Source organism: Venturia canescens, chromosome 1 (assembly GCF_019457755.1).
Source record: "Venturia canescens isolate UGA chromosome 1, ASM1945775v1, whole genome shotgun sequence".
NCBI lineage: Eukaryota > Metazoa > Arthropoda > Insecta > Hymenoptera > Ichneumonidae > Venturia > Venturia canescens.
The window spans coordinates 5,335,601-5,359,550 of NC_057421.1; the positions used below are offsets into that span (position 1 = coordinate 5,335,601).

Sequence of the window (23,950 nt, forward strand, 5' to 3'; positions counted from 1 at the left end):
CAATTTTTTTAACTTACTTTTAGATGAATGAAAACTAATTGGCTAGATAAACGAACAGAAGTAAATTGTCAATGAAAAAACGTAAATAAGAATGAACCCTGAATGAAAGAATGGAAAAAAGTGGAAGATCTAGGCGGGTGTAAAAGAAAAAAGAGTAGCGAGAAAAAAGTAGAAGGTGTGCACAGGGCTGTCGAGGTGAAGGAGATCGAAAGAGCGGTATGCAGCATCCGACGTGGACGGTTTTGTCGTCGTCTCGTTGGGGCTGTATTTGTCGGGGTTTGGTGTGTGCTTGCTGGCACACGGGGCTGTTATACACGTTGCGTAAGAGAGTCTTGGACGTCGGCTGGTCGCGGCGTCAGTCGGTCGAGCGCCGCAAACCTCTGCGGATCCGCGAATAATAATTCCTGCACTTCCGAGGCTCCGAAAATAAGAATAATTTAACAAAGTAAACGGCAAAAAATAATCCGGAAAGAAGCGACCACGGAATTATAAAGATAAAAGAATAAATCGACTTCCGGGTGCGTTCCTTGCCTCATTAATGCTGTCAAAGCTCCGCGAGATAAATCTCCAATTCATTAGGAAACTCCCCGAATAATAACAACAATAATAATCATTATCGCAATCGTAATTAAACTTGTGAACGAAGGCGCTTGCGCCAAATTCGACCGAACTCTCGACCGTTTCAAGGTCGCCTCGCTGTAGCCCGAAGGGCTCGAAGATTCAAGGTCACGTGTGAAAACTACCCACGAGTCGATGGTACGAGAACAATGAATACAGACCAGCCAAAGGCTGACGATTCAAAACGCCCATTCGATCGATCAACACACTCGTCAATCACTTTTTTTTCATTCATTTTAATTGCCTTCTTTTTCATCACGATCAAATTCGTCTTGCTGGGAAAATCTTTTATCCAATTTGTCAAAATTCATTTTCATACGAATTACAAAGAAAAACAAATCTTATTTTACACTATTTCCATCAAAACAAATTCCAAATGCAATTTTATTCATTTATTTCTAAATAAATACTTCATTTTGACACGGAAGTAAGCGAGGACAAACGTCAGATTGGTCAATAGTTTTCGAACCTTGACGATGTCATTTTTCGAATCGTTTCTGCGACTCGAGTGAACGTGGCCACCTTTGGAAATTCCTGGACTTTGGAAATTTGTTTTCATCGTGATTAACGACGTTTGATACCAACAGTTATTGCCATCGATCGCCTCAGCACACCTTCCGTACACATTGCCTGCTCAAATAGAACAAATTATCCTTCGACAAATTTCCTAAACGTCTGCTCCTCACTGACTTTTTCCCTTAGAGTTAACGCGACGGATTCGTTAGGAAAAAATTTGTCGGTGGCCTTGACCTGGTCCATCTTTAGACTGCTAACCCACTTCCCTCCTCTCGTCTTTTCGCTGGCACGTGAGGAAGCTGTCTCGTAAATACGCTGTCTGTATCCACTTGGCGACAAAAACCCCAAACATTGAAAGTTGAGATCTTGTTGACTTTTGTTCGTTAGCATTTTCCATTCCGTCAACAAATCACCTGATCGTTGACGGTGTAGGAATGAACTATCCGACAAAATGAAAGCTTTCAAATAATTCGACGGGGAAAAATTCCATATTTTTCATTTTTTTTATGAAAGTGAAACAAATTCCTTTTGTTCTTCGTGCTGTTGGCAAAGGGGCGGAAATTCCATTATTTTTCACTAATTTTTAATAAAACCGGAAAGAATTCATTTTTTATTTCTTCCCTTCAAAAGAAAGAGAATTTCATTTTTCTGCATACTTTTCTTACGAAAGGTGGAAAAATTATTTTCCTTTATTTCTCTCTCTCTCTCTCTCTTAATGCGCGGAAAAACTGTAATGGGTAATGAAGAAAAGAGAATGATTCGTTCACATAATCTTTTGAGTGTCATTATTGTTCTGTTATTCATTGAAAGTGAACCACCCAAATTAAATGCAATTACTCGGCGACGAAGCTAGCACCGTTCCCGCTAGGATAGATAAGGAATTTCATGTTTTAGGGGAGCGTGATAATTTTTAATGACGAGACGAAAGGGGAGAGAAAAAGAGGGTGCTTGAACGCAATTACCACTTTAGTAGGCGACCCTGAACGACCCTCTTTCCTCCCTCAGTGTCAATGACACCGGAGTAGCTTCGAACAACGTGGACCATGAGCACATTGCTCGAGAGAGCGCCTGCGTCATTTTTGCTCTAGTAGTGCGAGACTGTGTCGACCAGACACGTGCCACACCACATTTTTTCAAGTGACAATCTTTTTTTTTGATTCTGTCTTGATATATGGCTGGAAAGAGGATAAAAACTGCTGATGAAAATATTAATTTGAATATCTTTTATAATTTGTGTTGCAAGTTGAATTTCGAAATCGTTTCGTTCATTTTTTATGATCCAAAACGAATTTGTATAATCGTGGATAGCCGAGGCTGCATTTTTTACATTGAATTGCAGTTTTTCCTGTAGAGATTTCTAGGAATATTCAATCGACCAAACCGTTGATTTTTCCTGCCACTGGAAGAGGTGCTTCATGCAAAATTATCGGATTTCCAACGGATTTAAATTACACTAGGATTTTCCATAGTCGGAGATTCCGAGGTCATTCGAGCATCAATCGTGTTTGACGTCAGCCAAAATAAATTCATTACTAAGAAGAGAAAAATTCATTCTATTTTTAGCGTCTCGGTCGATTGATATTTTCAATGAATTTCGTTTTAATCACATAAAATTTGTTCGAGCGACAGGAAAATTTATTACACTCGCAGCTGCCCACTTTGACACTTGGCCAAATAAATTTTACCGAGTCCGAGATGAAATTCAATCGAAATTAACTCCATACGTACTACCCAAATTATATATGTGTCCAAACACACACCTATAAACTGAAGAAAAATCAAGTGCACACCTAGATTTGTCTCATGTTGAGTAAATTTAGAAATCACATGATCGTCTCGACGACGTCTTCGTTCGAGATCTTTCGGTATGAATCAACGCCTCTTAGTACGACGAAAAATATAGGGCATTTCTGTAACGATTAAAATGCAAAGAAAAAAGCCTTTTTTCATTTCATCATTTTTTTCACATTCCGACACTTTGCAATTTTAAAGATCGCAACTTCATTCCTTTCTGACGAACCCTTCAAATGCTTTAGTATTTCAAAAACATTTATCGAATCGATTGGACATTTTTTTTAAAAATCGTTCGAGATTCTTCTGGTACATTAATTCACTGAAATATTCAAAAAATTTGGACTCTTGCTGAAAATTCATTGTAGTTTCAACAATTTTCGAAATTCTCTTGATCCTCTTGATTTTTTTTTTTTTTTTTAAATCGTTTGAGATTCTCCTGGTACATTGATTGACCGAAATATTTAAAAAAATCTGTAATCTTGCTGAAAACTCATTGTAGTTTCAACAATTTTCGAAATTCTCTTGACACAACGCTTTATAAATACTCTTCGATAAATCGTAAGCTCATTTGTCCGGAAAACATTCCGCGTTTGCGTGATATATTGTCGGTCAACAATCACAATTACGAAGACAGTGAGAGGAGATTTGTTGGTGAGGTGTGGATAGCAAATTGAGTGTGTACTCGACGTACGATCGTGGGCTTATCTAGTCATAAGAATACTTTTGTACGTGTAAGTCTGAATGCTTGCATGAGAGATATAAAAGGTAACGAACGATGATATTCTGGCGTCAGTAATCTGTGAATTCTCTTCGATACGTAATCGAGACGAGGCTAAATTTTCAGTTCCTCAATCAATGTCAATAAGCAAAATTCGTCGAAGAGAAAAATGACCAAAATCCTATCGATTAATCGGGTTAATGTGAAAGTCCAAAATTTCATCAATTCAGTGAAAATCAATTGATATTCTTTACGATCTTTTTTCATCGAATTCTCAACTATTCGAAAAATTTCGAGTGCCAGAGAATCACGAAAAAATCCCAGCACCCTCACACAAACTTTCATTCGTCAATCCAGCTGAAAACGTTTCGTCCTTTTCACATTTTTTCATTCGATAAATTCTTTGAGAATCTCACTTTTGCCTACCGCAACAGACAGAAGCTTCGTGGCGTCGCGATCACTACCCCGAGAGGAGAAACAGCTCGAATTTATTGCGAAATACTCGGAGAGAGCTTAACCCTCGAGATCCCTCCTTAATATCGCTCGTATTGCGACGCGCTCGTGGTGTCGTTTTAATAAACTCTGGGACAATATTTATCATCGGTGGTTCCTAAGCTGTCGGTGTGAATATTCATTGGAAAAAAAGGGTGAATTTCGCGAATTGGAAACTCGCGCCCAAAAACTGTGTCGGTTAAAAAAACAGAAACGATTTCTTCGATCCATCAACGAGCCCAAAAAATCGACCCACTTTTATTGGTGCTACGGAAATCCCTAAAGTGAACCTCCCTGAGTGACTGTGCGATCGAAATATTTACACCTCATAAAACCAATCGTCGTTTAACACCCTCTTCTCGACCAACGAGATAAAGCAAATTGTCAAAGTGCATTAACTATTGTTTCACGTGGTTGATAATCGTGGTGAAATTACGAGTAGTCCGAGGGGACACTTATGAAGGGGTCAGCCGACGAAACGAAATCCATCGTCGACTTGATCAGACACATCTGGGATATTGATTGGAAACAGTAACCGACATAAGGTAAAAAAGGGTTCAACCGAATAAGCCAATCAGTTACTTTTCAGGTTCCTTTTCCCACATTCGAAATTATTATCACGATAATAAGCGAAAATTCCAAGTCCGTTTAAGCATTATTGCTAATTATTTGTTTTTTTTTCTTGTGGATTTTATTGAAATATTTTGATGGAATGAATTCAAGAAAATTGTTTGGCGGACGCAACAAAATTTCTATCATTTTATCTGAGTTTTAGTGTAAAAATAAACTGCGGCTTGGACCAAAAAATTTTGTTGAATATGTCGAACAAAATAGTTTGAGGTTTCAACAAAATTTTCTTTCCAGTGAATTCCCTAATTTCGTTCTTCCCAACACGTTCTTTTTCCAAATTTCACTCTTTTGCAAGAACTCTTCAAACAAAACAAACAAACTGCACCGAACCGGAGCGGTCAACAACTGTCCATTCATCGATGTCTGAACTTGATTTGGAGAAAGTGCAATCTTATCACGAGTGATCGATCAACTTGTCTGAAGAGCGATAAGAAAAAAATCGGTCATTAATCCAAAATCTTTCGTTCTCGATCTACAGATTATAATCGGTTTCAGTCGAAGGCAAGTTGAATTGATAAAATTTAATTTTTTCCATCAATTTTCCAATAAAAAACACGTTTGCAAACATGCTGGATTTTCTTCAACGTTCAAGTTCAAGAATACTACTGTTCACGTGCTCCGGAAAAACGTAAATAAATAACGTGAAGGCCAGAATTGCATGCGTTTCGAACTCTTGTCTTATCGTCACACTGATCACGTTTTACTTTGATATTCCCATCAATTCCTCGATCCCTCCCCCCCCCCCCCTCCCAAGTTCTCGACATCACTTCGTACAAAGATATGTTTGTAAAACAATGAAATCGAGTGAGCATTAGTTCGAAATACGGAAATACAATTGTTAAGTCCATTCAGATTGAGAATCAAAAGTTTGGAATTTCCGATACAAATGTCGAAAAAATAGAGGTACGAATGATTGAAATTAGATTGAAATTCAATTTTTTCAAAGTTCAATGTGTCAAAGTTTTTCTCTCATTTGAAATATTTTCGAGAGTTAATTAATGTAATTTATTAGAATTAATAGAATAATTATTAATTAATTTAAATTTAAATTTATCTATATTAATTGAATTAATTTATTTATTATTTATATTTGTTATTAATTAATTTATAATAATAATAATAATTATTATTGCATAAATAATATAATGAATAATAATAATTAATAAAGTAATGTAATCAAGACATTTTTTAACGATGATTCGAGAGTGGCGACTCAGTCAGTGATTATCTGATTTCGCGGAGATTCATGAATGCATGACCCCATTCGTTTCTAAACTTACCGAAAAAACTGAATGTATCGTTCGATATGGAGGTTGGAATGTTTTTACGAATTTCGATGAACTTCTGGAAAATTTCGAGCCACTTTAGCAGTCTTATTGGCACCCGGTTTTTTTCCAAGGTCTTCGAAATTGTTTGAATGTTTTTTTATCACTGATTCTCTTTGACTCGTGAAGAGACGAGAAATGATAATTTTTCCATTTTTTCTTGGCTTAATTCAAGGTGAAAGATGATCTTGAACTTTTCAATGCTTCGAGGTTTTACAGTATTCCACACGGTTGATGAAAAATAAATGAATTAAAAAACCAAATTTTTATTACTACAATCAATAAATTCAATCTCGTCGGCGTTATCGGATTTTTTCAAATAATTTTGTTTGTTTTACTAAGTTGTTATTATTAATTATCTAATAAAAATTTTTTAATCTACTGTTTCTAGTTTATCGCGACAATAGTACACGGAAAAAAATGATCGCTATAAAATTTTCGTCATTGTTTTATTTGCAAACAACTAAATTCTGTGAACTCACAGACTCACGGGCCTAATCTTTCTAAAGTGCGTGAAATATTTGTTGCTTCATTTTTTCTTATCAATCAACAGGAAAGCTACCGTTCAGATAACGATTATTTACGAGACCCCCTATGCCGCACAATGACTTGCGGTTTACCCTCTGTCCTGATAACGCTTGAATCTTCATTCACTCTTGATCTAAATCGCATCAATGGAATCAATATAGACACTGACGTCATCAAACTTCGAAGAAGAGAATTCTACATTTTCTTTCATTTTTTTTCCCCATGAGTCCCCTGCACTCCAATTAAAATTCAATTGGTTTCATCATTTCACAATAATTTCAGTTTCATTTTTCAACTATTTTTTATTTTTCAATAATTCAAGAACCAATGATTCATTAATCGACTGCTCGATGGTGCATCTAAATAATTGAATAATTTAGTTGATCGATATGAACAATTGATTCGATGCTAATTATGATGATGATGAAAAAGAATGTGAAAGCATTGCAAAGCCTTTTCCTATATCCAAATGTTCAAAATCCTCATTTTATATTAATTTGAATAATAATCCTATGGCACATCGAGGATTCTTCATTGTAAATTTTTAATGAATTGCACATGGAAAGGATGCAATTTAAAAAATCGCTGTTCAGTAACGACTCTGCAGTGACGAGCTGCAATTCATTGATGTTATTATCGGAAAGAAATTTAATTTTTCTATAAAAAAAATAATATTCATTGTTCACAGTAGGAAATCTTACCAGAGTATTTAGTAAATTTTGACGTCACCATGAATTTTACTACGCTGCACTGTACAAATTTCCGTACGAATGTTTATGCTAAGATGCGGCTGGGGACATGCTAAAACTATCTTGTCGTTATATCGGCCGATTTTCCCATTTTTTTTATATGCTCAGCCCTTTTTTGAAGTGTGTAAATGACCGTTTCAGTGTGCTACGAAATTCGGAAACGAGTGATCGATATCTGCGTTAGGGCAAGGACATTTTGCTGTGATGCGACGTAAAATTCACTAAACGTTTTGTAAATTTTAGTATACGTACCGTGAATTTCACTATCTGCAATATTTGCTATTATGAAACCGAAAATTCCGTAAAATATTGAAAATTTAACAGTGAGTTACTGGAATAAATATTTTTCGTTAACTCGTTCCCGTAGTCAAATGTATCCGGTAAATTAAACAGTGAATTTCATGCTTAATATTACCGTTTAATTTTCTCCGTGCAAAACAACATTTTCATCATCGATAAATAAAAAAGTTGCAAGTAGGGCGTATCAGTGGTTGGAAAAGAAGTGACAAAGAGTCGAGATTCTTAGTGAGGGAGCAGCGATCGTGATATGGAGTCAAAGGGGGGGGGGGGAGGGTTGAAGGGGTTGAAAAGAGCTTGAAATTGAAAATATACAAGAGTCCTACGTTTGTTTATATATACATCTATCTTCAGCGTATTATCGTGAAATCGTCGAGGGAAAATACTCCTCCGAATCTCAGCATGGATCGAGACTTTTGCCAGTTTCTCGTAGTGTTTTCAAGCTGCTATTGCCACACTGCTACTCTCGAGAGAGTCGGACTGCTTTCTCCGAAGCCTTGCTTTCCTCCTTCCTGTACAGTCTCTCACAAATATTCCTCTGAAACTGTACGAAACAGAAAGCTTGGAGAATCCTGAAGAGAAAAGTCTTTGGCCATTTCTCTCTTCGATGCCCCGTTGACGAGATATTAAATAATCGCTGACCGCCAAAAAATTCGTGCGGAGAGCAAACGTGGAGTGGGGGAAGCTCCCCCACTCTTTGAGCTGCAGCAGCGCATAGGCTCGATACGCCGGTTCTTATCTCCAGCGCAGCGGATTGGCTGACACTGTTTAATGGATATCTCATCAATGATGCACCCTACAAAAAAATGGCTAAAGACTTTTCTCTTCAGAATTTCGAAACCTTTCAATCCTGGCGATTTGGGAAAGCAGTTTTGGGCCACTTTGTAGTCCGTCTCCCGTTTCAAGTGGCGGAATAGAAACGCTTCCGTCTGTACCGCATCTGTGCGCTTGCAGCTTTTTGTGTCGTGCTACACGTTGCTTCACACGTATAGGAAAGTCCGTCTCTATTCGATCAAATTTTGAAGTTCGCTCTCTTCAGTTTATTCCTTTAATCATTTTTATCGAGAAATAGTGAAGTAAATATGAAGTCATGACGTCCCTCACGCATTTATTCGTAGTAATAACTGAAAATAAATGAATACAAAATTTTATTCTAAATATAATATAAAACTATAAATAAAACTAAATATAATATTAAATATTTTATTGTATGAGAAAAAAATATAAAATAAATAAAAAATTTTATTCATTTTATGAAATTCGATATTTTAATTATTTTAAAAGATATAATATGAATAAAATTTTTATTCATTTTATATCTTTTGCTCATACGTTCTCACGTTGAATTGCTTGTTTTTACAAAATTTCGATAAGAATTTCTAATCGTTTTCCTCCTTCGAATACATTTGCAATTAATTTTTTCTCGTGACAATGAAAAATTTATCATTTAAAAAAAATATTTTTGTGAAGTTGATTTTCACGCGGAATTTCCCATGTTTAGCGAAGCTCCGAGGATTCGACGTTTCGTTTCATTTCCCTACTCCCTTGAATGATCTCTCCCGAGTGCGCAATACCGTACGAGGATTTATACCGGTGTGGTTGCCTCCGAAATTACTCTCGAGAAAATCGAAAACGATGCTTCTGTAGTTTATGCACCAGCCTCGAGGATGTATTACTTCAATGAATTCGCGGCAAAACAATGCTCTGCGCTCTATTGCCGCGATAATCATTCACGATTCTTTTTTTTTGGAATTCTTCTTTGTTTCTCATCGATTTCCTTCCTCTTTCTTTCCTTTCACACTTTATTTTATACATTGTTCCTCCGAGACGCAAATAGAGAAGAAAAGCCTCGGTGAAATCATCGGGAGTCTTGAGATTCGAAGAAAATTCTCTGATCTCACTTCATAAACTACTTCCATCTGAATAATTAACATTTCATAAGATAATTAGATGGTGAATTTTTATAATTTCACAGGATGTATTCTCCTGACGATGAAATTTCCAATGGAAAATTTTGAAAATTCAAAAGTAAATAATCGAAAAATAATATAAAAAATTTGAAGACATCTTCGTCGGTTATTTTTTAAATACCTTTCGGCAACTGAATTCATTTGAAAATATTTGTGAAAATGCCTTGAAGTTACTTTGAATTGAGTTTTCCACAATAGCGCAACATTTTTTTCCAATCATCCGGAGCAGCCTCATTTAAACCATTATCGAAAAGTTATTCAGAGCGAGACCTGCACGCTCACTCATAAAAAAGTTTCCTGGACGAGGTACGAAGCAGGAGAGAGAGGAGAGTTTCTGGTTGAAGTTTCTCGATTTGATTCTCTGCTTATCTCTGCTCTCAGGCGGTTCAGAGTGGAGCCATTAATTACCCAAATCCGTTGGACACGACCCTGGCACACACCGCACGATGGTCGACCTGCAAACTCTTTTTTCTCTCCGACTTCCTCCCTCCCCTCGCCTCATTTTCCTGAGTAGTCTCTGGCGATGTTGGTTGGACGCTAATTCAAATTGAATCCTTAATTAAAATAGACTTAGAACGCTCTCTTGTGGAAGAGGCTTTCGAGCATACGATCAAACACCATTCATATGCATTCGTTCGAACAATAGAACCTCATTCTGTTAAACATTTTGTTGAGTCATCACCATTTTAACCAAGCCTTAATTATGCCTGTCAAATGGTTCAATTCGACGATAAATTCGTCGCTTAAAACTCAATAGATCTTTACTCGCGTATTGTATTTTTATCTTCATTACTTTTATGTGAGAATAGCAATTGTGATCCTTTTTTCATTTTATTTCTCGTTGAGCAAGTCAGTTTCTTTTGAACTCTTTGCAAATTTACGATATTGCATTTATTAAGAAAGAAACAAAATTTGTTTATTCAATCGCTTTTTTTCTTCTTATCGTGATAAATGTGGATTTTAGTGATTTTAATTGAAAATTCCAAATCTTGACTTGTAATTTTTGTTAAAAATTGTAGGATTTTTTGATCCTAGGAAATTGATGTCCACATGCAGATGACACATGTAGATAGTAAGTTCGTACGTCAAAGTTTCTTTCAGCAAGGCCTTGTCTCGAAATAAATCTGGCACCGAAACATACTTCCCTCTCTTTCTTCCTCTCTCTTTCTTCTTCTCGCTTGGCACATTTTGTAACTTTTTTACTGTTTTCATTTAATATGTTTACACAAAATGCATCGTTTATGCTGCAGCGATAGGCATAAAAAATAATGTCTTTCCATATGCAGCTTCGTTCTCGTTGAATTTTTATAACAATTTATTAATTTCATTGTTTTTTCGACGAATATTCGTAACGGTAAAAATCTGGAAAATTCGTGGTTACGATAGAATTTGCAGTGGCTTACACTCGAACTCGCTTCTCATTAGATCAGAAGATTACAAAAAATTTTGGCTTCAATCATAGGCATTGTCGATATTTTGATGAACACCCCTTTCTGTAATGAAAGACACGATAAAATCGAGGGTAAAATACAGGATGCAGAAAAAAAATATTGTCGAGTCTTTCTCGTAACGAGACCTATACAATTTACCTCGGATTCAATTCTCGCTATCCTGTAATCAACTATTTCATGAGGCTTTTTTTGAATTTCCTCTCCAATGGGAGAGCCAACTCTTGAGAATTTTCTGTGTAATGAAAATTGATGGTTGAATGTCTGCAATTTTATTTGTTTATTTCTATTGTGGCTTCAATGCGAATTTATTTTTTTGCATAATTTGTATCTCGAAAGAAATGAATAAAAACGATCCGAGGATGAAAATTTCTGACAGAATATTTGACAATGATTGTCATCTTGAAAGGATGATGAAAAATTTAGGCTTCTAATAATGTTCAAAAGAATAGTAAAAATAAATGGGAAATCGTCGAACAAAACGATTGTTTAAGTTATGAGTGTTTTTCCCTTTATTTGTTTACATTTATTGTCCCATAACACGTGTTAAATTGGCAAATGCTAAGTGGCACGATTTTACATACATAAGCGACCCAGAAAAGTGGACTAAAAATAAATTTGTCGGGGTGACAGAGCGAGATGAAGTCCCGGGGCGTGGCCAACGCACCGAAACTTCCGACCAAAGTGAAAAACGTTTTTCGCGGCTTTGTCAACCTCAGATTAATTTACCGAGTACATACTTCCGCCCCTTTTTCGTCCATCCGGAAAACACAATTTTCCTAATAAAACCACACCTTCAATTTAAAAAAACGGTCGTAAATCCTCTGGAAAAAAATTTCTACGAATAATTTTTCGTGCAAAAACATTAATCCTTTCAACTGTCAAATGTCAATTCAATTACCCGAGATTTTCCCATCATCCGCAAAATTATGTGGCGAAAAAAATTCGAGCGTCATTTCAGTTGCTCCAAATTTAGCTTCATCATCAAAAATCGTTTCAGGACTCTTCTTAGGTGCCATATCAATAAGAAATCATATATTTTTCTTAAAATTGAAAAAAAAAGAAAAATACTCAATAACTTCATTTTTTGTAGTTATTTCTAGCCTATATTGACTCTCCTCTCGTCATACTTTTTAGTTCCATTGAAATTTTTTCCTCTATTCTTCGTTCGTTTTTCTTTGGTTTAACAAAGTTGGGTCTGAAGAGCTTTTATCGAAGTCCTCGACGCGGATAAAATTTTTCTCGTACGGTTTTTCTCCTGAATAAGATCAACGAAGCGCTTGAAATCTTTCCGAGTGAATCTTTGCGGTTGAGAGATGAAAAAACACGTGCTAAAGTTCTCCAATGTCCTAGAGAATTTGCAATTCCGTTTTTTAGTTAGAAAAATTGTAATGGTAATGGACAAAACGTCATTTTCCAAATTGTTGTCTTTGTGTACTGTCACGGTAATTGAATAATGAAATTTATTTAATTTCTCGAACCAATGTCGGCTGATCGACGAAGCTTCTTTTTTCATTTATTTCTCAACGCCTGAAGCAATCGAATTCCAATAATTGATTTTCCCAAAATTTCTCGTTGCAGAGTTGTTAACTGAGAATGCGCGATGACGCAGCGAATTTACCAGTGGTCCACGAGTCCTCGCGAGGCAGCCCAGGATATTCAAATGGAGCCCCCCAAATCAAATTTACGCCAGCAGGGAAAAATCCTCTCGAGGTGTAAGTATCCCAAAGTGAAATTATTTCTCAACGAATTTTTTGACATGATTTTTTAAAAAATTTAATACGGTTGATCTTTTCATCATCCTGGTTTCCACCTCTTCTACTAACCTCTAAAGTCTTTGTTGAATTGAAAAGGTAAAAAAATATTTCCATTGATTTCAAGAGAAATTCATTTTCCTCCATTTACTTATAGTCTGCCTTCTTTCATTTAAATTGATTTGAAAACTCGTTTCAACGTATGCTTCTTCGGTTAATGAGATCTGAAACGATATCGATAACGTCCCGATGTTCCTCGGCGAGTCTCTTCATTCCCGACTTCCCATATTTTCATATATATACACACGACACTTTGCTATCCGATGTGCCGATCGTAGATTTGTCGAGAAAGTTTCGTAACAGCAATTACGTTGGCTAATGGAGCCCCTTTCGGAAATTTCGACGTACTTTCGTACGTGGAAGGTTTTAGTTCAAGCTCGTACTTTCCAAAGACGAAGAACGATTCGTTGCTCCGAGTTGTGCTTCAATTTCAAGAAAGAAAATCCGGGTTTTCCTCTTTCTGTGAATTTTGCCACTATTTTTCAAAAACGAAGTCAATTTCATAGTGATTTGTAATAATCCAGCCATTCAGGGCTCAAAAAACCTGGAAAGTTTTCCGGGAGTTTTGAAAATTCATGACTTTATAGATTTTGAAGTCCTCTGTTCAAATTTTCACTTTTCCGTCTTGTACATTCGCCGCTCGCGCCACCATTTTGAAAAAATGGCGCCCGAAATCAGTTTTTTTGCAATATCTCCTTTCAGACTCATTTTACGATAAAAATAGTTATGTAGTAAATTAAACTAGGGGAAATTTCCTACAATTTATGTTGTAACCATTTTTTTCGTAAAGTCAATAGTTTCGGCGTACGAGAGCCGTAAACCAAGGTACTTGTACACTAACGCACGTTTTTCGTACATTAACGGGAGAATATTCCAAAGCTCCCAGAAAACTTTTCACAGGTAAAACTACCAAATGATTCGACTATGATAGCATCGAGCTTCTTTTAAAAAAATGTACATTTTTTTTACACACTGATTTTTCGCTGGAGCTGCCTGAAAAACGATTTTTAATTTTAAAGAATTATTATTTTCTGGAACGAACGAAATGAAGGAAATATTTTGGCTTTTTCAAGTGGTCTATCGCTTTAAGATGCCGAGATAAATACAAAAGCGACCCCTTTAAGGCCACCGAACCTGCCCTCTCAAAAGGCTCGATTTTCCACCCTCTTTCCTGCTGTGTTTTGCTCCGGCGACACGCTGACCGAATTAGGATCTCTCTTCTCGTCTCACTTACGCTTCTTTCACCCTCAGCGTCCTTCTCATTCTTTTTAATTTCTTCCTTTGCTCTCGAAGAAGAGATTCTTTCCTCTCCGAAGGCTACCGACTCGATAATCGCTTTTCATCCCCCTAACAGAAATTAACGATCGTTATGAGCATCGATTACGTCAATTATTATCGACTAATGTCTCGAACGTGCTTCCGTACACACAGGAAATTCGATTCTTTTCTAATGAAATTTACGGGATTCAATGGAATTCAAGTTTCAATGAAAATTATTTGCAAAGCCCAATCCGAGGCTTCGAAAAAAGGCTTTTCACGATCTAAATGAAAATGCAATTTTATTCAAATAATTTCGGAAAAAATAGTGAGTTGAGCGATCAACGGATTGGTGCTATTCTGCTTTGATGGAGATCGAATATTTGAAAGTATTTCTGATCGAATTGATGCGAACATACACATTCGATGGAACGGAGATAATCTCGAAAGATTTTTACTGATTGGATTGAAGGCATTTTCCTCGGTGTACGAAGCTGTATCATAAATCCCTTAATTGTATAACGTTCCTTTGTGTCTTGTGTACCGGCACGTTTGTGCATTTCGTTTACAGACACGAAACAAGACAAGGAAAAGGATAATGATGAGGTCGAATATATGCTGCAGGATGATGGCGAGCCAATAATGTACGAAGCATGAAACACGAAATATAAGAAAGAACATTTATTACAGTTACGATAATGATGCACATAACAAGATATACGAATGGCCAAAAAAGCTCGAAGCAAGAAAGCGTGGAAAGAGAAGGTTGAACGAGTGGAGCAAAGATGGTCTTGAGCCCATTTCGGTTCAAAGAAAAGCAGACATTTTATTTAAAAGAACAAAAGATTTGTCTGCGAAATGTTAATTTGCATCGAAATAAAATAGCAGGTTTTCAGTCGCTCCGGGGCTGAAATCGAACTGGATATTAAAACAGAATTTTGTTTCTCTGTCCACAGTGAATTTGTACCACCGCAGACTAAGGAGGAGGAGGCCCCACCACCTCAGACGCCTCAGCTCCCCCCAGTGCCTTACTGGAGATTAGTGAGTCAGACATTTTTTAATTCTCTAAAAACTTCCATCAATTTGCTTTTAAAGTTGTTCGATAGCCCGATATCTTACGGAAATTTTGAAAAAAAAACGTCGCGTAGATAAATTTAACGAATCGATTTAAAAGTAATTCGAGTTTTTGAGACATTGCAAGGTTAATGATTTCTATGATTTCTATGATTTCTGCATCTAAACACATGGTAACCGTCGAACAAAAAATGTGTATCGAAATAACTCGAAAACGGTTCTTACACGATTTTGATTTAACAAGACACAGTGTTAGAGTATCTTCTGAAGAAAAAATTGAAAAAAACCCGATCTAACGTCTAGTTTTTGAAAAAAAAATTATTGTAATAAAAATCGTGTGAGGATTTGAGTGGGAGAATTTCAAGGTTCGCGACGTGGCAACGCTGTCGCGTTAGATAAGCCATGAATATCACTACACTTTAGAACGCCGCGCTCCTCTCAGACAGCTGCCTGTGTACAGTGTCGCCACAATTCACGGGCTTCTGAGCGTTCATTTGTATGTTTGTATATGTGCGTACGCAAAAGAAAAAATATAAAAATTCCAAAATGACGAGCAATTACAAAATTTTAGTAAAACATCGTAACCATATATTTTTTTACTGATCATTTGAATGATTTTTGGAACATGTTTCACAACGAATAATGTTCGAACAGGAAGGGGGCTGTACTCTACTTTTTATAAGGCACTTAGCGTCTAACTACCTTAAGATCTCATCTTAAGGTCTCAAATAAAAGAGAAACGGCCTCTGAAAGTTTTCGTTGGCCAACCAGATTCGTGCGGAGGAACAATGTTTGAATGACTTTTGCTAAAAGTTTCGTTAATTGACAACCGAGTTGTCATTGGTTAAAAATTGTTGTCAAAAACTTTTATCCATTCACTGAGGGCTTGTCACTCGAGGAATAAAAAAAAGCCGTTTCTATCTCGATCGAAGTGAGGCAAACTTACAAAGGGCAAAAACCAAGCCCTGAAAATGTTGATCCACTTTATTCTCTCCTCGCTTATCACTATTTTGCTCGTACTATTCCTCCGCAAAGTTGCCTCAGAGTGAATTTTCACTCCCTCTCCATGACTCTCGTCACGACATCTACGTAGCTTCTCGTCATCCCCCCTAATTGCCGTAATTGCTTATCGTCGACACTTTAACTCTGCTCTATGTTCCGTGTAATTATCTTGTCTCTCGTCTTATTCATCTGACAGACAACGAGACCCTTGTGCTCGTAAGAAAGCGTTTCATTAAAGGATCTCACTTTTTTTCAACTTCTCGTCAAAGCTTTTACATTGACCTCAACATTTATTTTGTTTAATGTTGGGCTTTATATAAAAACTGGGAAAATGTACAGAATTTGAAAAAAAAAAACGAAACTACACTTTTTTAATTATCGAGACTTTTTTATTGCTGATTTTCGATTAAAATCTGACATCACCGAAAAAGTGGTATTTTTAAATAGTTTTAGTGACTTGTAAAATGTGTAAAACTTCGTTTTTGCTATCATTTCATTCATTAGGGTACAAACTATGATAATCAGTGCGAGAATTTGAAATTTTTCATCAACGAATTTATCGAAAAAGCCATCAAACTAAAGAATGTAAAAAAATGCATTTTTTGCCAAGACATTCTCATCATCACACCTCGTAGATTTTGCACTAAACATTATGAAAGTTATGAAGAATTTACTAAAGAATCGCCGCAGCACTGGATCTGACCAACGTGAAATTTCGTCCACTCCAATAATTTGTTTGTTTCATCGACAGTTTCGATTCGCTACGTTCTCCGAGTTGATGTACGTGTTCGGTGGTCTGATAATGGGGACACTGACAGGTTCCTGTATTCCTGTATCGACCATACAGTACGGTGAATTTACGACGCTGCTCGTTGATCGTAACATGGAGAATCAAACGAGCAATCCCACCCTCATTATGAAATGGTTTGGTGGTGGAAAGGTCCTGTAAGTTATTTTCTAATGAAAAAACAATTTATATTTTTCGTTCAGCGAAACAAGCGAATTGAAGAAAAAAGTATTTACGAAGAAAATACTGCTTGAAGAATATCGAGATAAAAATTCAAAATTCGAGATAAAAATTGATATTGAAGTGATCGTACGAGTAAAATGATAAAAATTTTGTTTTTTTTTTCAACAGAGGACCAAATGCTACAAAACTGGAGCGAATGGACGCTCTTTACGACGATTCTGTGGCTTTTGGCGTATCTTGCGCTGCTCTCTCAACAATACAATTCTTTTTCGCTATTCTTACGGTCGATTTACTTAACGTTGCGGCTTTCCGTCAAATAGCCAGGGTCCGTAGGATGTTTTTACAAGCTGTTTTGAGGCAGGACATGGCTTGGTACGACACTAATACGTCGACGAACTTTGCGAGCCGAATCACTGAGTAAGTAAATTCATCATGAAGTTTTTTCGCGTCTAAAATCCTCGATTATGCAGTAAAAAGTCTCACTTTTCAGTTGTAATTTTAACAGTTGTGAAAGTTTAGAAAATGAACAGTAGTATTAAGAAAATTCGAATACAAAGATCAGCAAAATGTTTTTTCTTCCTTGGGACACTCGAATAATACGAAATGAGAGACGAAAAAAATTATACGCGAGCCCTGAAGCACGATTTCACGAATGAAGGATAATTTGGAAGGTGAAATAAAAAGTTTGGAAACTCCAGTCCTTCTGAACAAAATCTATTCCATCCCAACGCGACGAACTTGTCAACCGAACTTTTTTTACACTTTAATAATTGCACGCGACAAAGCCGTCGGTGCCCTAAAGGTCCGAAGGAATTTTAGGGTGAGGCAGGAAAATTGGAAAAGCCCTCGAATCAACAGGTGGCCCAGCGTCGAGCGCTCCAACCCGCCCGAAAATGTTCACGTCCGTCGTTTCTCTTCCTCCCCAACAGCCTTCAGTGAATATGTCAATGATTTCTCCCACTTTTTCCCCTAAACGTCAGCGATATTTCCATTATCCAGAGCTAATTTTCCTCGGAATTTTTTCTCCCTTCATCAAGTGTCTCTTTATCGAACATGAAGTATCATAAAATGCATTTATTTAAGAAGAAAAATACAGGAATTTGAAAAATGATTATTCTTGAAAATTTTTGCTAAGAGTTAAAAGAGACGGAAAGTAGCGCCGAGACCGGGGCAAGTTGACTAATAAACACTAACATCCAAACTACTTAATGTAAACATACGTCCGGTTGACAGGATCGTTCGTTATAAACTTTCTCATTCGTATGTCCCAACGCGTCGGAGCGACACGTCGTTTAGGAACGGTGAAGAATTTTCATAAATCCAGGTACAAAACCACATTTTTACGTCAATCTTATTTATCTCCTGCTGCCGCGAATATTTTCCCAATTATTAGAATAATCCTCCACATGAATTTTCAGATTATATCGAACTATAATTGTGCATAGTATTTTTCTCAATTATCCCTATAATTTGCTGGTAGAACGTTTTGTTGCTAAAAAAAGCAGTGTGGGGTAAGTAGGCCAACGTGTGTGCTTTAAGTGGGCCCACCCAAGGTGTGTCAGTAAAAATATAATTGTGTAAAAACTGTAATGATCAAATATTCCTTTTTCCCACACTTATGGACAAAAATGATCCTTTCATTGACTCATGTCAACATTTTGTGTTCATTGTTCGAATCATCAAATGAATAATATTGATAACTATCCGTTTTTATTAATTTTACTAATACGTGGTTGATTATCAGGTAAAAATAGTAACATAATTCGTCAAAAAAGCGATTCGATAACTCATTTCGTTTTAAATGAAAAAATTCAAATTTTCATCTGGGATAAAGAGGTTGCTTCTACTCGGAAGAAACATTTGGTTTTTGAAATCGTCTTTAGTTCCTTGTTTACAAACAATACTTTGAACCAGCCCCGGTCTCCCCCATTGCAACTTGCCCAGAAGCATTGCTTTCCGAAGTGCCTTTTATCCCACATCAACATCCAGTTTACCGGAACGTTGCTAATCCCGAGAAAAATGATAATTTTTATCAGCAAACGTGCGTAAAAATAAGAAAGAACTAAAAACCCATCCAGCCAAGAGTCGAATTTTAAAAAGTGAGTTTAACATTGATTTTTTGGTGTGTTTTCGATAAACCAGAGATCTGGACAAGATGAAGGATGGAATAGGAGAGAAGTTGGGTATCTTTACATACCTGATGGTGTCGTTCATTTCATCGATAATAATATCGTTCGTGTACGGTTGGAAGCTGACATTGGTGGTGTTGAGTTGCGCGCCGATAATCGTCATAGCGACCGCGATAGTCGCAAAGGTGCAGAGTTCGTTGACAGCGTTGGAATTGGCAGCTTACGGTCAAGCGGGCAGCGTGGCAGAGGAGGTGTTGGGAGCGATAAGAACCGTGGTGGCGTTCGGTGGTGAGAAGGTGGAGGTCGATCGTTACTCGAAGAAGCTCATACCAGCAGAGTCAACGGGAATCAAAAGGGGTTTGTGGTCCGGGGTGGGGGGCGGTCTGATGTGGTTCATCATTTATCTGAGTTACGCCCTCGCCTTTTGGTACGGAGTTCAATTGATTCTGGAGGATCGTCCAAAAGATGATAAGGAATACACGCCCGCAGTCCTCGTGATCGTTTTCTTCGGGGTTCTCGCCGGAGCTCAAAACATGGGCCTGACTTCACCGCACCTCGAAGCCTTCGCCGTTGCGAAAGGCTCAGCCGCTGCCATATTCCAGGTCCTCGATCGAGTGCCCACGATTGACAGCCTCAGTAAAGATGGACAAAAACTCAAGACCGTCATCGGTGATATCGAATTCAAAGACGTACACTTCCGGTACCCTGCCAGAAAGGATGTCAAGGTCCTTCAAGGACTCAATCTCAAAATCAATCATGGCGAAACCGTGGCACTCGTTGGAGGATCCGGTTGCGGCAAGTCGACTTGCCTACAACTCATTCAGAGACTTTACGATCCACTTCAGGGAACGGTGAGCACTCTCATTTTTTTTTTATCATTTTTTTGTCCCTGTCACTCCTCTTGCTGTGCTCTCGTTAGTTGCACTCCCATTTGAAATAAAATATCCCTCATTTTTTATTTCAAATGGGCTTTTCAGACAATTTTACTTGACATTTTATTTTGAGAAAGCTACTTTTCTTACTTTTATCGCGCTTTCGTCCTTTTTTCAGTCTCAATACTTCTAGCAACGAATGAATTAACGTGTAGAAAAAAGCCATTGAATAACAAAGGATTCAATAATGTGTAGAAATAGTCAACAGAAAATCAGTTCTTTATTGAATGTTGCCCAGTGTGCAATTAAGGAAACTCCAGATTCCTGCAAACGAGACTGTGAAAAGCCACTAATTTAAGGGGGTCACCCCGCATGGCAGCCGGATTTTTGGGGTCTTTTCACGATTTTTTTGTAGCGAGGGAAAAGAACGCAGACTTTTGAAATTTGAAGTGTTCATTTATTGCTATTTCAGCTCTATGATAGAATTTTTACATAATTTTTACGCCTCGAGATGTATCATAAAAGTCCGGCTGCCACCCGGGGAGACCTCCTTAAATTGGAATCCCTTCAGATTGCTAGATTTTCGTGTGCAACCTGACAAAGTAAAAGGCCGATGGAGTCTGAGTGACGTCTCTGCCCGATGGCGGGTGCTCCCTTCGTCCGCATTTTATTTCGTCCTCAAATAGAGCGACTCGAAATTCGTATGCCCAGTAGTTCGAGTCCTCGAGCCCTGAACGTTCCAAAACTCTTCGAACGAGTGGCATGTTTACGAGTTTCCTTTTTTCTGTTTCTTTTTTCCGCATGGATCTAAAACTCTCGCAGGTACATTTGGATGGAGTTGATATATCGAAGCTGAACGTCGGTTGGATGAGGTCCCACATCGGTGTCGTAGGCCAAGAGCCCGTTCTCTTTGATACTACCATCCGAGAGAATATACGATACGGAAATGACAGCGTCACGGAGGAGGAGATGATCAAAGCAGCGAAAGAAGCTAACGCTCACGATTTCATCAGCAAACTGCCGGAGGTAATATACCGTGCTGGCGTGTATACGCAGTTCTCGATAATAAAACATACATAAATATCGACAATTAATACGGAGTGGAGTTTTTTCGATGAAAAAAAAAAACGAAAACGTCATTTTTTGTTTCTCATAAAAATCTTTCGAATTCCAATCCAAGCACAAATGTAAATCATCCACTTTATCAGCATTCGGTTCAAAGACGAGCAGACAGAGGTGATTGCTGGTTTCGATTGCTCCAATGAAGTTGAATTATTCGAAGATACTTCAAAGCTCGTTTTTCAATTCGATCGATGTGAAGTGGAAATCTTAGGGAAAACATAACAAATGATTTTCATGCTTTATAAATATGCACACGAATATACCCAATCGTGAACCAAAGACTAAAAAATCCTACAGAATTACGGACGTTCTTTTCCACCGAGACGAAAAATGACACTGCACACGAAGAATATTGAAAAGGGATCGAAAAACATAATGCACACATATAAATACGTAAACGTCGCAGTTATAGATTCAATGTTTGGGTCCAATACAGAGAATATTGGATCGGGATCTCGGAAGCTATCCCCAGGTGGATTTTCCATCCATCGAAAATCGCGTTGTGACGAACGTGTTTCCAGTAATACGATAAAACACCTGCCAAGAGCATTTTGCAATGAATATATCTATACGTGGAATACAAATGTGCATGCACAGGGTGTCCCACTCCAATTGGTAATCTCCGAGAGTTTGATTTTACCAGTGAAATTCGAAGCTGGAAGTGCTTTTGGATGTTTTTCGATTGTATCCTCTCCTGGCGAGTCAATAATCATTCTAAACCAAAATGTCATTCGGCAAAGTTCCTGGAGCATCAAGTTTCCTACAAAAAAGTCCTCGCACCTATTGATTTATCTCCAGTACCTTAAACGTCAGAGCACTCGAAAAAATATCTGGTTTTCAGAGTCACGAGTAAGGTGGACATTTTCATCTGTTCTTCCCATGGCTCCCATTACTGAACCACCGATGATGGAGAAAAATCCATGAGACCTTTTTTTTAGAGAATTTTATGCCCTACATTTTTAGTCCTTATGATTTTGACTCTATCAGCAACCCCTTTGACGCTATCAACGATTAATTCCAAGGAAATTGGATTCTGGACTCGAGTTTGCAAAATTGTGACATTCGTCATGGGACACCCAGTAAATGCTGCTGAACGACGTGATAATGTATTATCCAGCAGGATTATACATCGTCCTCGGATATACCTTGGGGGCTTGGTGTAGATTTTCCGTTATTGGAACGTGCTGATGTGACCGAGAAAACAAAAACACGAGGCTCTGCAGTGCACCATTCTGTTTATGTTTTCTCTCTCGAGAACAATTCTCTCCCTTCCTCCGCTCTAATAACAGACGATCACGTCGATCACATTGTAATGACTGGACAGGCCCCGAAGCTCCGATTATTTTTGCCACAATTTATGACAGTATTATCAGCGACGATCCCACTTTCCTTCCATTCTCCAATTCAAATTTCGGTGTTTTCGTACGAAACTGTTGATCTGATCATTATCGTTTACTCTAGTAATCCCTGAAGAGCTCATTTGCAAGTTGTTGCCAAATTTTACCGATTTACCAATGTTTTCGTGTGATCGTAAAGTTTGTATACTTCTTGGCGTCTCAATTTTTCAGCGTAAACGTTTTCATTGTTTTTTACCATCGAGAATTCATGGTGTCGACCAATTCGATAAAAAATCTTGTCGAAACTGAAAGCCTTGGAAAGTATCAAACGTTTTCATCGTCTTTGGATTTGTTTTTAGAGGCAAATAGAAAATCTGCAGAAAAAGGCCATTCGATACGGAGCGAGCATGAGAATAGAAAACGAGATACGCCGTCGCTATAGAATCGAGTATTGTTAACGTCAATCCAAGATTATATATTAGCCGGGTCAATAGAAATGATCGATTATTCGTATCTCCGTTAGAACGAATTTGACTCGTAAAGCCTCGAGGTCTCAATGGCATTATACGGTGGGTAAAATTGCTGGACCGATAAGCTTCGACATGACGCGATGTTCATTCTGTACGCCACGTCAAATGTATACCACTATTGCGATTTTGAATGACGAAATTGTATAAATGGTGAAAGGCGAAAGATTATTGAGACGAATCCTGGTTATCTCATTCATGAGCCAACAGCTCAACTCTGCTCATCTCGTTCGTCTATTCATTTTTTTCATCTTTCATTCTGCTCTTCCAATATATTTTTGCTCTTTTTCTATTTTCTTCACTATTTTGTTACAATACTTTTTTATTATTTTCTTTTTTCTCCTCAATTTCTGCTCCTTGATTTTGGTCTCTGCGGTTTTCTTTTTTCTATACTTTCATCGACTTTTTTCTTTTTTTTTTTCCCCCCCGTCAACTTATCTTTTTATTCATCTCTCATTGGTCACTTGTTCCCTTTTTCTCTACTTTTTTGATTTACTTACTCTACTTTTTTTGACCTACGCTTTTGCTCCCTTTTTTACTTTTAGCTTCAGCTCTCACCCTTAATCAAGCCCTTCTCTTCGTTCTTCCCTCTACTTCCAGTCTCTCTCTCTCTCTCTCTTTCTCTCTTTCATAGTTGTTCCTCCAACCGGAAGGATATTAGCACGCTTCACATTCTCATTACGACTCGACGAACTTCCCACCCAAATCTGACCCTCTTCCCCAAATTGTGTAAATTTTTACACCCCAAATTATCTCGACGA

The 23,950-nt window shown here is 37.5% G+C and overlaps 1 protein-coding gene across 7 annotated transcripts in view; it reads left to right on the forward strand.

Annotated features, from left to right (window-relative positions):
* The window catches only part of Mdr49 (Multi drug resistance 49), a 57,179-nt gene that overhangs the window by 26,909 nt on the left and 6,320 nt on the right, over positions 1-23,950 (forward strand). For 3 of the 7 annotated variants that reach the window (XM_043434152.1, XM_043434153.1, XM_043434155.1), the window contains 7 exons: positions 12,667-12,800; positions 14,728-14,800; positions 15,113-15,197; positions 16,984-17,177; positions 17,371-17,619; positions 19,345-20,182; positions 21,026-21,229. In XM_043434152.1, coding sequence (XP_043290087.1) covers positions 12,689-12,800; positions 14,728-14,800; positions 15,113-15,197; positions 16,984-17,177; positions 17,371-17,619; positions 19,345-20,182; positions 21,026-21,229 — 1,755 coding nt within the window. In that variant the 5' untranslated portion in view covers positions 12,667-12,688. Of the gene's footprint in view, positions 1-352; positions 757-4,080; positions 4,684-12,666; positions 12,801-14,727; positions 14,801-15,112; positions 15,198-16,983; positions 17,178-17,370; positions 17,620-19,344; positions 20,183-21,025; positions 21,230-23,950 lie in introns of those variants that run through there. The other 4 variants (XM_043434156.1, XM_043434158.1, XM_043434154.1 and 1 more) reach the window with 3 other exon arrangements.